At 40.2% G+C, this 13,429-nt stretch overlaps 3 protein-coding genes across 3 annotated transcripts; 2 read left to right on the top strand and 1 right to left on the bottom strand.

Moving 5' to 3' along the window:
- Positions 1 to 2,432: 2,432 nt before the first annotated feature.
- On the top strand, positions 2,433 to 3,444 carry coa4 (cytochrome c oxidase assembly factor 4 homolog). The gene is made up of 2 exons (XM_083691751.1): positions 2,433 to 2,504; positions 2,887 to 3,444. The coding sequence occupies exon 2, from the start codon at positions 2,900 to 2,902 to the stop codon at positions 3,143 to 3,145; it is 246 nt and encodes an 81-aa protein (XP_083547877.1). The 5' UTR covers positions 2,433 to 2,504; positions 2,887 to 2,899; the 3' UTR covers positions 3,146 to 3,444.
- Positions 3,445 to 3,742: 298 nt separating this feature from the next.
- Positions 3,743 to 4,655, bottom strand: LOC310822522 (olfactory receptor 2M3-like; the record flags this gene model as incomplete). Its single annotated transcript, XM_083694886.1, is given in 5 exon segments — positions 3,743 to 3,749; positions 3,922 to 4,127; positions 4,131 to 4,163; positions 4,165 to 4,200; positions 4,362 to 4,655. Coding segments are annotated over 5 exon segments (576 nt in total).
- Positions 4,656 to 10,822: 6,167 nt separating this feature from the next.
- On the top strand, positions 10,823 to 11,773 carry LOC310822530 (olfactory receptor 10G4-like; the record flags this gene model as incomplete). The annotated part of the gene is made up of 1 exon (XM_083694898.1): positions 10,823 to 11,773. One exon carries the CDS (start codon positions 10,823 to 10,825, stop codon positions 11,771 to 11,773), a length of 951 nt encoding a protein of 316 aa, XP_083551024.1.
- Positions 11,774 to 13,429: the final 1,656 nt, after the last annotated feature.

Consider the following 13,429-nt stretch of genomic DNA (forward strand, 5'->3'; position numbering starts at 1 on the left):
TGGTCTGCAAACATCAGCGAAAAACAGGTTTTGAATGCTATGATACTCAAAACTTGGCTTTACAAGGTGTTATGACTTGTATGTTTTGGCATTTGAATAAGGTTACAAAATATTAGACAGTTCAGTCAGGACACTCATGTTAGTTTAACCATTTATTGCATGAAAATGGTAATACAGATAAGCTTGGCTTATTTGGGTAGCTCCGCTCTTTAGTCCTCCCTGTCTGGAGTTAAACGACCACAACTTGCGAGTATATAATATGCATGGAACCCATAACTTAACAGTGGGTAGGTACTAGCGTAAAATTAGCCTTTATAGTCACAACCACATATCAACTGTTGGATGCTATGGAGGAGCGTTAACTTGGCTGCTTTTAAGCCTCTGTCCCTTGAACATGTGACTGTGTTTGTGCATCTGTGTGAACCAGCTGTTAGACATGACTTAGAGTGCCCTGCTTGAACTAACGCTAGCTTCATAAATGTCATATACTGTATCTCAAGATGGGGAAGTGACCGAACTTTTAAAAACCCTAACCCTACCCATAACCATAACCATAACCTTTATCTAACTCTCACCTTAACCATTATCTTAACCGTCTCAACTTCAATGGAGTGATGTCAGAGTTGGGTTGTTCCAAGCATTCCACTTAACATTTACCCATAAATCAACAGATGATACCAACAATTCCTTAACTCTCTGATAGCGAAAATGTCATTCCAGTCTGATAATATTTATTTTATTACTTTTGTTTTACATTTAAGTCATGAAAAACACACAATGGCTGTGATTTCAATAAACCATGATGGGTGTGACAACGGGGTTTCTATTAGAAGAACTCAATATTAATCCTACTATACAACAATTCCTCTGTGTGTTTAGGATAAAAACAATGTCAGGGGCACCCACTAATAGTCATTCTCTGTAACCAAAAAGTAAACGTAAAAGTAAAAGTGTCTTGAATTTGTTTTACTTTTGGAGTAAACTGTTTAAGGGAGACTATGAGATAATAGGCAGCTGCTCATCCAAATGTCAGTTCAAAACTGCAAGCTCAGCATTCTAAATATTTAATGCTGCCCTATGCTTGAGAAAAGGTGCTGATCTGCTGACATGTCGAGACACTGGCCTGTTCTTCTAAAGCAACGCCATCTCAGTCTGACAACCTGTCTGTCATCTTGGCCACTTAAAGTGCTACTTTCACACCTCAAAATAGCTACAGAGTATCGTAATAGTTAATAGTAATAGTTACCTTCTTCTGCGGGTGCTGGAGAAAACAAGCTGCACTTCATTCTCGAGTTGATAAGAATTTTCTGACATTAAATTATAGTTTCACTATCAGTAGTCTTGAAAATGTCATTTTAAAGATAAATCTGAATCTACATTCTACACTGTTATGAGACTGTGTGTGTGTGTTCATGTGTGCACGTGTGTGCATGTGCTGTAATCAGGACTGTGGAGTTCTGCAATGGGCTTTCTGTTCTTCATCCAGGGTCTCCTGGGGATGAGGTTAGGTTATGGTAAAGGCTAAAGTTCAATCAAAATAACATGTGGTTGGAGAGAGCTATTATGGACTTCATCCTTTCTATTATAATGGTAGACAGGGACAAACTAACAACCGCAGTCCCCATGGGTTATTCATTTTCATTCTTCATTTTATCTGTTGTTTATTCTCTAAATAAGCCACTAATGAAATGGCAAGGGCAAATAGGAATGTTCTGTCCCTCAGGGCCTGCAGAATCATACAGGCTTAATCCAGTGGAGGCTGTTGGAGGTAGAAATCGGAGGACGGGCTCATTGTAATGCACAGAATGGAATGAGGAATTCTTCATTACATTCCACGCATTACAATGAGCACATCCTCCAATTTCTACCTCCACCAGCCTCCCCTGGTTTAATCCACAGGATGGTGTTTATGCACAACAAGAATGATTCAATTATTATGGTGACATGTAGACTTCAGTTCTTAAATCATGGGTCATTCAATTCTCAAGCAAAATGTGATGGTTGTACAAATAGATGTGCTATAATTCATTGATCGGTAGATTGATTGATTATGAAGCCTAGGAATCGAATTTATGATTCACAATTTTCCCTTTAAAACGTGTCTTTAAGTGGCTGCAGTATAGTTTGCCTTGCTGAAGTAGTTATAGATTGTACAATACTGCCCCCAAGTGTGTGTTGGTATTCACAAGTGTAGGCTACTGGAGCTCAGATGTACTGAAGCTCAGACCATAGCTATTTCATATCTTTTTAACTGAGCTATAGCCTGAAAAAAATAGGCTAATACGTAATAATACAGCTTTTGTAAATTAGTGGGGGTTTTACAACAAGAAACATATGTAGTAGCGATCCAGAGGAGACAACAAATCCACCCGCGGAACGAACGTAAAGCGGGTCCCAGGTATACTGTACACATTTAGATGTTACAACCCCAGTCCGTGCCACAACATTATCCCCCGTTGATCAAGTTATGGTTGGTTAATAAAAGTCAAGAGTTAAAGTTCAAGGTAAGCTAGCTACTGCTTGAAAGAAAGAGGACGGATAACAGTTGTCAGTTACTTGCTATTATTATCTTATTGACTGGCATATATATCTCATAGTCTCCTATATAGCAACTTGCTGTGTACTCTGTATGACGGACTCAATGTTAGCTAATTTTCTTTCCTTGCAAAGTTGTTATTATTAGTAAGTACAGGGACAACGTGTTGTCTACATGGGTCTGTAATGACATTGCCACATGATATACATGGAGTTGCTTGAGATTCTCTTGGATACAACCTTGGCACGCTGGATGGACCTCATTAAAATGAATGTACAAGATGACTCCCATCACTCTTCCTGGTCTCCGATATAACATAACCTATAGTCTAATCTTTTATCTCATTCCAGACATAGATGTTGAATGGCGTCCTCATCACCTCATGACCGCAGCCGGAGCGAGGACGAGGATGACCCTTTGGACCAGATGATAACCCGGACGGGCTGTGCTCAGCTACACTACGCCGTGCAGGAGTGCATGGCAGAAAACCAGGACTGGCGCAAGTGCCAGACGCAAGTCCAAACCTTCAAAGACTGCATGATGACATTCCAGAATGCACGAAAAGAACAGCTGATGAAGCAGAGACAAGCGGCCACAGAGTCTGTTTAGAGAGGGACACAGACACTTGGTCTACATGTCTAAAAGACATGGCAGTATACCCACACTACTCTCTGAACTTGTCTGTTTTGTTATTCTTTTGGACTGAATAATCATGGTAGATGCAATCTATCATATCAAGCATTCAGTTTGATGCTTGTGTGTATCAAATACCACAGCATTATTTCAAGTCTTCAACCTGAATCTGTCTGTAATGCAAATCAAGACGGGGTGCATCCTCAGTTTCTGTATTCGCTGGATTGGACTAATTTATTTAGTTTGTATTTATTGTACATAATAAAACTCATTGATCACTGTAGGCCTAGTGTGATATGTTTTCAACTTCTGTCAACACACCTTGTTATAATGAACACATTTTTACATCACTGCAATATATAGACATTTTCAGGAATTATTTTTTAGTTTTGAAATACTGATCTCTTTTGTTTTGTGTTTGAGTGCTGAGTCCCTAGTGTTGTTAGGCGTTAACCACTGGATGGCAGTATTGTCAATGTGTTAGAGAGGAGATGTTCAGTTTCCTTCACACAAATTCAAAGGCGATCACCCAGGGAAGGATTCTAATATCATTGTTAACTCTCACAATTACAGCTACTCTCTTTAACAATCACACACAAAAAGGAGAGATTCATTGAATGTAAACTAGTCTCACGTAGCCATACCTCCAAATCACGGAAAATGGAAGAAAATAGTTTGACGTGTCGCAAGGCGTAAAAACGCGTTTGTAGCTACTTTCTGAACTAGGAAAGCCTGGTCTCAACCAGGTATACATGGTATTTGTCATAAATTCGTTGATGGTCCTGGCATTAGGGTGGATAGTAGTGGTCACTGCAACTATGTTAGTCCCCACCAATGGCATATAGAACATGGCCACCAGAATCAGATGAGATGTACAGGTTTTTAGGGCTTTAAGCCTCTCCTCTCCTGATGCAATCCTTATCAATGCAATAGCAATGCTTAAATGTGTGAGGGTTATTCATATTACAGGAGCACAGATAATCACAATAAAAACAGACCCAGGCAATTATGTTATTCAGGGACGAGTCATTTCAGGACAGTTTATACGTGGGTCCATAATCACAGAAGATGCTCTTTACCACAAGGGACCCACAGAAGGAGAGATGGTATACAATGCCCATAGTGGATGTAATTAATGCCCGGGAGAATCCCCACAGCACTACTATTATTGCAGCCATGGATGAAAAAAAACAAAGAACATGTTACTCAAGCAGGCCTCATAGTAGATGCTGCTGCTCAAAAAGGAAGGTTTAGGAAACAGAGCAGTGTTTCCTCCTAGGTCTGTCAGAGCCAGGTTAAAGACAGCAATGTACTTGGCTGTGTGGAGGGTCCTTTCCAGGTAAATCATCCCCATAATCAAGGAGTTTCCCACAACAGTCACAGTGTATACCAAGCACAGGAACACATAATAGTCCTTAACATGAGGGATGTTGTAGAATCCATGAAGGTAAAACTTGGAAGAAGAGACTGTGTTCTCATGGGTCATGGAGTCCTCTTAATGATGAAAATGTAGTCATCAATAATGATGAAAATGCAGTCTCATCTCATGTCATTATGCAATGTTACAAATGGGACATATAAGTGTGCAGCATTAGTTTTAGTTTAGTTTTATTCATTTGCAGAAAAAAGACAAGTGAAAGACAAACAGTTAGAATAAAAAACAAAGTCTAAAAAGTGTGCAGATGAGGTGATAAACCCTTAGGGGCTTATAAGAGAACCTCACCACAGGGAAAAAGAGAATTACCAAATTACCAAAAAGAGAATGAACCAATACAGAAAATAATAAGGTGCAGACTCAATTATGTTGAGCTGGTGATGTGCTCCAGCAGTCTTATTATTAGTGAGGAGAAACAGATTTGCACCTAGGGAAAACTAAGGTTCTATGTGAAATGTTTTTTCGTGGTAAAAGTGTGTCCAGATAATGTAGACTACAGGACCTTATCTTTTCAACACATCCCTAGGCCAAAAATGTTTCAAAATGAAAGGTTTATTTCTTTGGGCAAGGCAAGGCAACTTTATTTATATAGCATATTTCATACACGAGGCAGACTCAAAGTGCTTCACATAAAAACATGTCATACAATAAAATGAAATAATAAAATGTAATAATAAAAGAGTAAAGTTATAAAAGTGCAAAAGTTAAAAAAAAGAATTTTTAAAAAAGCATTATAGTAAAAAGTAGTGCAATGTAGTTAAAAGTGCAAAAATTAAAAAGCTAAAAAATGCATTATAGTAAAAGTGCAATGTATTTAAGATTTAGCAGAAAGCTAAAGTGAACATGAATGTTTTTAGCCTTGATTTAAAAGTGGTCAGAGTTGGGGCAAGTCTTAAATCTTTTTAAAGTTTATTCCAGCTATTTGTTGTATAGTAACTAAATCCTGCTTTCCCATGTTTTGTATTTACTCTGGGAACCATTAACAGATTGTTCTCAGATGATCTTAGTGGTCTAGAAGGCTTGTGTAGTGGAAGCATTTCAGTGATATACTTTGGCCCTATGCCATGTAGTGATTTATAGGTGGTGATATGACTCCTTTGACTGTTTTTAACAGCTTTTTGACAGACTCCGTGAACTCCTCTGTCTTCAGTACGTACATGATGGGGTTCAACATAGGAGGAATGATAGAGGATAGAGACAGATTAATGATCCTGGCGTTGGCGTTGATGGCCGAGCCAAAGGTGAATGTGATAATGATAGGCAGGTAGTAGATGGCCACTAATATCAGGTAAGCCATGCAGGTTCCCATGGAGTCTGTCCGAGGTTGTGGATATCTTAGCCAAGGCGTAGCCGATGCAGGCGTAGGACATTACACTGAATTTCTTCTCTCTGTCTTCACGATCAAATAAAGAAATAAACGATCACTGGAGATCACGGCAGTCCTCCACTGTGTTTCAGCCGATCAGAAGCCAAACCAAGTGTTCTGTTAGAGATGCAGTACCTCGGCCCAGCTAGACTCACACCTAACAGTTAACCTACACTATTCCCTAAAACATGGAATGACCAATGTTGCATACATCATCGCCTGAACGCTCTGTGCCAGTTACTAATTAAATCATACCGTGCATATCTTTGATAGGGTATCAAATCAAACAGGACAATATCTTAAACATTGTATACTGTACAGATTACAGGAAAATATGCATAATCTACTTAATAGAAAATATGTATGGAGAGCTTTGGTGTTACTACAATAACACAAGGAAAAGTATACCTTAAGTACTCTTTTACACTCACCTGCGTACCTGCCCCACACTCTTCTTCACATACCCCTACACCTACCACTCCAACTCACACCTCCCCCTACACCTACCACTCCAACTCACACCTCCCCCTACATCTACCACTCCAACTCACACCTCCCCCTACACCTACCACTCCAACTCACACCTCCCCCTACACCTACCACTCCAACTCACACCTCCCCCTACACCTACCACTCCAACTCACACCTCCCCCTACACCTACCACTCCAACTCACACCTCCCCCTACACCTACCACTCCAACTCACACCTCCCCCTACACCTACCACTCCAACTCACACCTCCCCCTACACCTACCACTCCAACTCACACCTCCCCCTACACCTACCACTCCAACTCACACCTCCCCCTACACCTACCACTCCAACTCACACCTCCCCCTACCGTTTACAAGCAGTAACACAATATAACACAGACATAGCATATCCCCTCTTCTTAAGCAACAGGAATACACCTACATTAGACTGACTTATAACATGACTCATAGCAGGTAATAAGATAACTATGGCATCTTTACTTAGGGAATGCCTATACTGAACATAAGCTTTCTGACCTGACATATTATATGTACACGCATAACAGCTTTAAAGACTTCCCATAGGGTTGAGTCAGACACATCCTCAGTATCATTTAAACTGACACTAATATTCTGTGACAAAGGTGGAGAGTCGCTGATGGAAATGTGCATCATTAAGCAGAGCTGGGTTGAAACGCCAACTGTACTGTGATTTTTTTCCCCACCAAAATCAATTGACAATGTGATTGGGCAATGATTGAAAGATTAGAATATTGTGATAGTTGGAAGAGGTGATATTGGATTTTAATTTATAGTCAGTGATGAAATAATCTGTCCTTGTATATGATTTATGCACTTGTGAAAAAAAGAGTAATCTCTATCAGTGGGGTGCTGCAGTCTCCATATGTCTACAAGATTCATTGATCCGATCAAGTTATTCAACACAGTAGTGGAGTGGGTGAGTGCCTATCCATAAATGGGTCCAAAACACCATTGAAATGTCCACCCACTATTAGGTGTGTAGTTGACTAGTCTGGTAAGAGATTAAAGACACTCCGGAAAAAGACAGGGTGAATATAGAAAACCCCTATTACCATTGTGAAGCTGCTGGGCAATACACAGAGCAATGCTACATATAAATATAAACAAATATAGCATACCGTTTAGTTTCCATTCCAGCCTACAGGCAATAGCCTATTGTTTATAGGAGAGACAGGATGGATGGGACAGGAGGAAAATGCCTCATAGCCAGAGCTTAAGAAACACACTTTCTCTGTAGGCTATTCTTAGAATGACATGAGATCATGAGGGTTGTTCACTGCCACTTTCTGTGTTCCCACTTTGTGACAATGCTGTTGTAAAAATGGCCTTACTGAACAAAATATAGTCTGACAATATTGATTTAAAGCAATCATATACAATGATTTGTGACCATCTATAGGATGGGTTGCCGACCAGTTACTGTATGTACTGGAATACAGGAGAGTTTTTGACAATACAATTCAATTCTTACTCGCAAGCCCTCCTCTTCACAATAAAACATGAGAGGGAGGGTGTGCTATACCATGGATATTGGAACTCCTGTGTTGCGATCATATGCACAGCCGATGGAAGTCAATTTAGAATGTGTGATGACTGTTTCACCAAAGTTACTCTCAAGAACAAATGTTACAATATTTGCAAACACTTAAATGCTCCATGGCAATTCTGACAGTTTGAGGCTTACTTTGGCAATGTTTCCACCACTGATTTCGAAAACGCAATAGCACCATAGACAGCGTCACGAATGATTGATATGGATGAATGAATTGATATGCCCTATGGATGAAACATTATTTTGTAAGCATATACATCTTTCTGTGCCTGTGGTCAAGATCATTTAATTGAAATCCATGCAATCCTATGGTTTATTGAAATGATAAAGAGGACACGAACATGTTGCACTTCTTCGAAGATCCCCCTCAAGAACACTTTTCCCCACATGCCCAAGTTTCACCACGAGAACTGTGAGATTTTGAGGCAGAAGGTGTGATTTTCCAAGTGCACAAAGAACGGAACGCCTATTTGGCGAGATACATGCACACCTTTCCAAAATGGGAATACCAAATCTTGGAAAGTGCAGAGCCAGAAGTTCGTAAAAGGCACACAAGGAAAGCAGAATAGACCCCTTGATGAATAACAATTGCGTCATTGTCACCATTACTGTGCTGCTCTTGACTCACATTATGAGTTGTCAGCACACAGCTCCTCAGTTGAGGAGAGAGACTAATTAGGATTCTAATGAGGGTGTGTTTGTTGACACACTGTTTTGAAACTCTGTAGAGAATGACAGTTCCAGCAGAGCAGACCTGCGAGAATAATGCCATCTCTACAGCTCATTAACTCACTGGTGTAAACAGTCTATCATGGAAAGAGGGATGGGGGGAGGAAGAGAGAGGGGGGGAGATAAGTCAACATGTTTATGGATACACTTGTAGTTAGCCAAAGCTGTGGTTTTAAGCGGGGCTGCACATTTGACGCAATGTCTAAAAGCTTTTTGGTTAAACTTTCTTTGAAATACATGACCTAATGACGTCGTAAATCAGTCTCTTTCTGATTTCTTTGGTCCTCAGGCAGTAGACTATAGGGTTGATCAGAGAGGGCAATAGTGTGGCAACAATCAGTATGGCATTACGCTCTGTCAGATTCAGGACAGTAAGTAAAGCAGAACCAGGAAGTAAGTAAAGAGAATGAGGAAGCCCAGGAGCTTCTGTTGGGAAAGTTGGTCAAAGCCTATGATGGCAAACTCCTCCACATTCTGCCCAGTGAAATTTACTAAAGACATTCTCAAGCATTGGCCTGCACAAACAAAAGCATGAGATATATTAATAAGATAAAATACCTAAAAATACAATCCTAACCCTACACTAAAAACAAAAATGAAATCCCTTTGTTGTTACAGTTTGTTAATTAAAGACACAGCATCCATGCTAAATGAAAGCTCTCCAATGGGGCTAGCATTGTCAACAGAACACTCCTACATGACATACTGAGGTACTGGGTCATTGCAACAGTATTTATAAGCCACCAACACTGTAGAATAGGAGGGGGACTCAAGGATGATTTGACCCTTGAAAGGACACCAAAAGGGAACAATAGTCATGGGTAAAGGCTTTAATCCTCCATTCCCTACTCCTGAAGTTATCAGGGACATCTTATCCCAAATGATGGATCAATGTCCACTGGCACTGTAATTGGCAACTAATTTGGTTTGACTTAAATGTAGATTTGGCCTTTGTATCTTTTTTGTGGGCAACACTATGAAGTGGCAGGGTAAGCAGAAAAATCTAAAAATTTACAGTGCTGGTGGTTGTCATCATTGCCCTCAAATCAGGGCCAATCAGTCAAAGCCAGGCAAAGAAGGAAAACAGCAGTGCTTTGGACCTTGAGGCCAAAATTTAATGACTATGAGGTACAGTATCTTCTCATGGACACAATGGTACTGTATGGCTTCCCTAGGGATTTCTTTCTTTCTTCCCATGCTACTTCATTGATACTTGATACTTCTAAGATTCTGGGCCCTGCATGGCCATTGATTCAAAACCAAGGCTTAATCATTCATGAAATCATATAATAGCTGCTTTTTGAAAAACATAGGGTATTTCTTAACAACCATAGTTACATTGTACTGATAGGTTTAGAAACAAACCATTCTGGGTCCTCTCTTTGCAAATCCATTTTGGTAATGGATCTATTTTATCTCCCAATTTTTTATCTCCCAATTTCAGCTAGAACTTACATTGTGTGTAACATTACATTTCTGGTAGGTATTTCAGAGAGTGTTGTACAATTGGCAGAACCAAATGGTAGCTGTGCTTATGTCAACAATCTCAAAGAGGTTTTATTATCATGTAATTGTCAAGTAATTACCATTTCACCATGCAGTCTAAAGTAAATACATGGTTAATAGCAGACTGTAATTGAGCATTATCAAGATATCTGTAAGTGCAGCATGAGGTGAAGAGTTGGGAATGATGAAGATCCCACAAGTTTTCAGTTTAAATGCAACATTATCACCAAACCAAAACTTTACGTCTACTCCCATATCATCCCCCTGGTGTCCTGCTCTGTCTTCACGCCCAGTCAGGGTAGGCTGAGCCTCTATAAGTACAGGTGATTGTGCTCATACTGCATTCAGCTCTTCCTAAGGTATTGGGTTGGTTCCATAGCATTAGCAGGTGGTAGAGGATTTTCATCGTTGACATGATGGTTTTATCAGATGACACATGTGCATTTTGTGTCTGTACTTTTGATGTTGATACTTGTATTTTGTTAGTATATTCAAATCTGTAGAAATATTGGGGCTGTCTTGAGTTTATGCTTGAGTCAATGCTTGAGAATGTCTTTAGTAAATTTCACATGGAAAAATGTGGAGGAGTTTACCATCACAGGCTTCGACCACCTTCCCCACCAGAAGCTCCTGGGATTCCTCATCCTCATTACCTACGTCCTGGTTCTGCTGGGCAGTGGCACCAACATCTGCATCATTGTGACGGACAGACGCCTGCACACACCCATGTACCTGCTCATCTGTAACCTGGCAGTGGTGGACATCATGTTCACCACTAGTGCCAGCACCACTATGATCTCTGTGCTGCTGGTCGAGCATAAAACCATCTCCTACTACTCCTGTATCTCACACATGTTCATCTACCACCTAGGGGACAACACAGAGTCTCTTGCTCTGACTCTGATGGCTTTGGACCGAACCATAGCCATCAGCAGCCCTCTGAGATACACCAGCATTCTGACAAACCCACGCACCTTTGTGTTGATCATAGTCTCTTGGCTAATAGCTATTGGGTGCGTGGGAAGAGTGACAGTCACAGCTGATAACCTCCCCTACTGCCAGCCCATCATTAGATATGCATTCTGTGACTATGCTGCCATGGTAAGGGCTGCCTGCGTCAACCCTGAACCCTATTTCCTAATCCCCACTATTTTGGGTCTGTGGCTGATTGTAGGGCAGTTTCCATTGATAATTCTGTCCTATTTGAAGATCATCTACACAGTAGTTAGACTGCCGAACAATGAGAGCAGAGCACGGGTGTTCAACACCTGTCTAAGTCACATCATTGTGGTATCATCTTACTATGCTCCCAAGTGTGTTTCTGTGTTGTTAACAAGGGTCGGCCTGAGACTGAATCTGACAGAGCGTAATGCCGTACTGATTGTTGCCACACTGTTGCCCTCTCTGATCAACCCCATCGTCTACTGTCTGAAGACCAAAGAGATCAGGAACAGACTGATTCAGATACTGTCAAAAAATAGTATCGTAATAATAAAATGATGTTCTTAGATGTAATTGTCCATGACTTGATTGTATTGAATCACTTTATACCAAATAGTGATATAACCTTTATAATATCTTTAATCAAATCTTAAAGCACTTGACATACATATGCTTGAATGTAATGTGAATGTCACCTATGTAACACATAGAAGAGAACAAATACAAACATGGTTTAAAATAGCTAAGAGAAGCACATGCACAGTAATGGTATGATGACTCATTATCTTAAAGAGATAGTTTACCGAAATTACAAAATCACATATTTGGTTCCGTAACCTGATAGTAGTCCATGGTCAAATACAGACTTTAATCCACATGTTTATCTAGCCACTGTCACAAACCGCTAATTGCTAGCATTTGTGACCAAAATGGATAGAAGTCGATTTTTTTTTATACTTACAGTGCTGCTGGTTGTCATCATTGCCCTCAAATCAGGGCCAATCAGTCAAAGCCAGGCAAAGAAGGAAAACAGCAGTGCTTTGGACCTTGAGGCCAAAATCTGAATATAGTATCTCCTCATGGACACAATGGTACTGTATGGCTTCCCTAGGGATTTATTTCTTACAGTTTCCAGGTCCAGAGATCTAATGGCTTCCCTGCACCACCACCTCTGAGACTAATACACACTTCTAGGTCGCATTATTAGGGCCTCTGTTTAGTTGATAATAATTACAGTGCTACCAATACAGACACCCATGCAGTGGCCTCCAAACTCCCTCTGGACAGGTAAAGCCACATATTGTACCAGGTAAAACCTGTGGTTTCTATAGAAGCTCTCAGGAAATTATCATAATGGTTGAAGTGCTTGTACGCAATACTTATTTGGAATCTCTCAACAAATCCATCCCAAGGTGAAAACTTTGAAGCTCAAAGAGCAACAAAGTCAGCTGTAAGTAGCATATCAGTATCATATGTGAGCGGTTTTAGGTCAAGGCCTAAAAACAATGGCCCACACTACATCTGTTATGTGGCATGATGTATCGAACAACAGTTCTAGTGTCAACTGGCTGCCTGTGTCAAGTAAACAGGTGAGGTAATGACTCAGCCTCAGGTCTATCACTGTTCTAATTGGGTCTCTGATGAGACGTGTTTGTTTACTCTTAGCCTATGGAAAATGACCCCTGCCATGCTACATCCCTTTACTGGGAACACTTAACAAACAAAAGCTGTCCGCAATAGTTTTAACTTATTTGAAATCCCTCAACAGATCCATCCTGATCAAGGTTAAAACTTGCTTGTATAGCCATACAGTATATGCTAAATGAGCATAATATCTACAACACAGAGAACATAGAAATATATAGACACAGAGGATTTAGTGTATAGGTACAACAGGACCAATATGAATAACAAACATTTAAAATATACCTGTGTCTACATATGTGAAAACAGCGATTGTGTATGTTCTATTGTCAAAATGATAAGAAGAAAAGAAACATTTGTTCAGAGCTGAATTGTGGCTGGGCCTTGATAACAGATGGGGTGTTACTTCCTGAGGACCTTGAGGTAAAGAAATCGGTGAAGTGCCCCTTTAACTTTTTTGGATAAGTTGATGACTCTTAATCCATGTTATTAGCCCATAAAGTCAGTTCTACCTCATGCTACTTCATTGATACTTGATGCTAATAAGATTCTGGGCCCTGCATGGCCATT

This window comes from Argentina silus, assembly GCF_951799395.1.
Source record: "Argentina silus genome assembly, chromosome: 2".
Classification (NCBI taxonomy): Eukaryota; Metazoa; Chordata; class Actinopteri; order Argentiniformes; family Argentinidae; genus Argentina; species Argentina silus.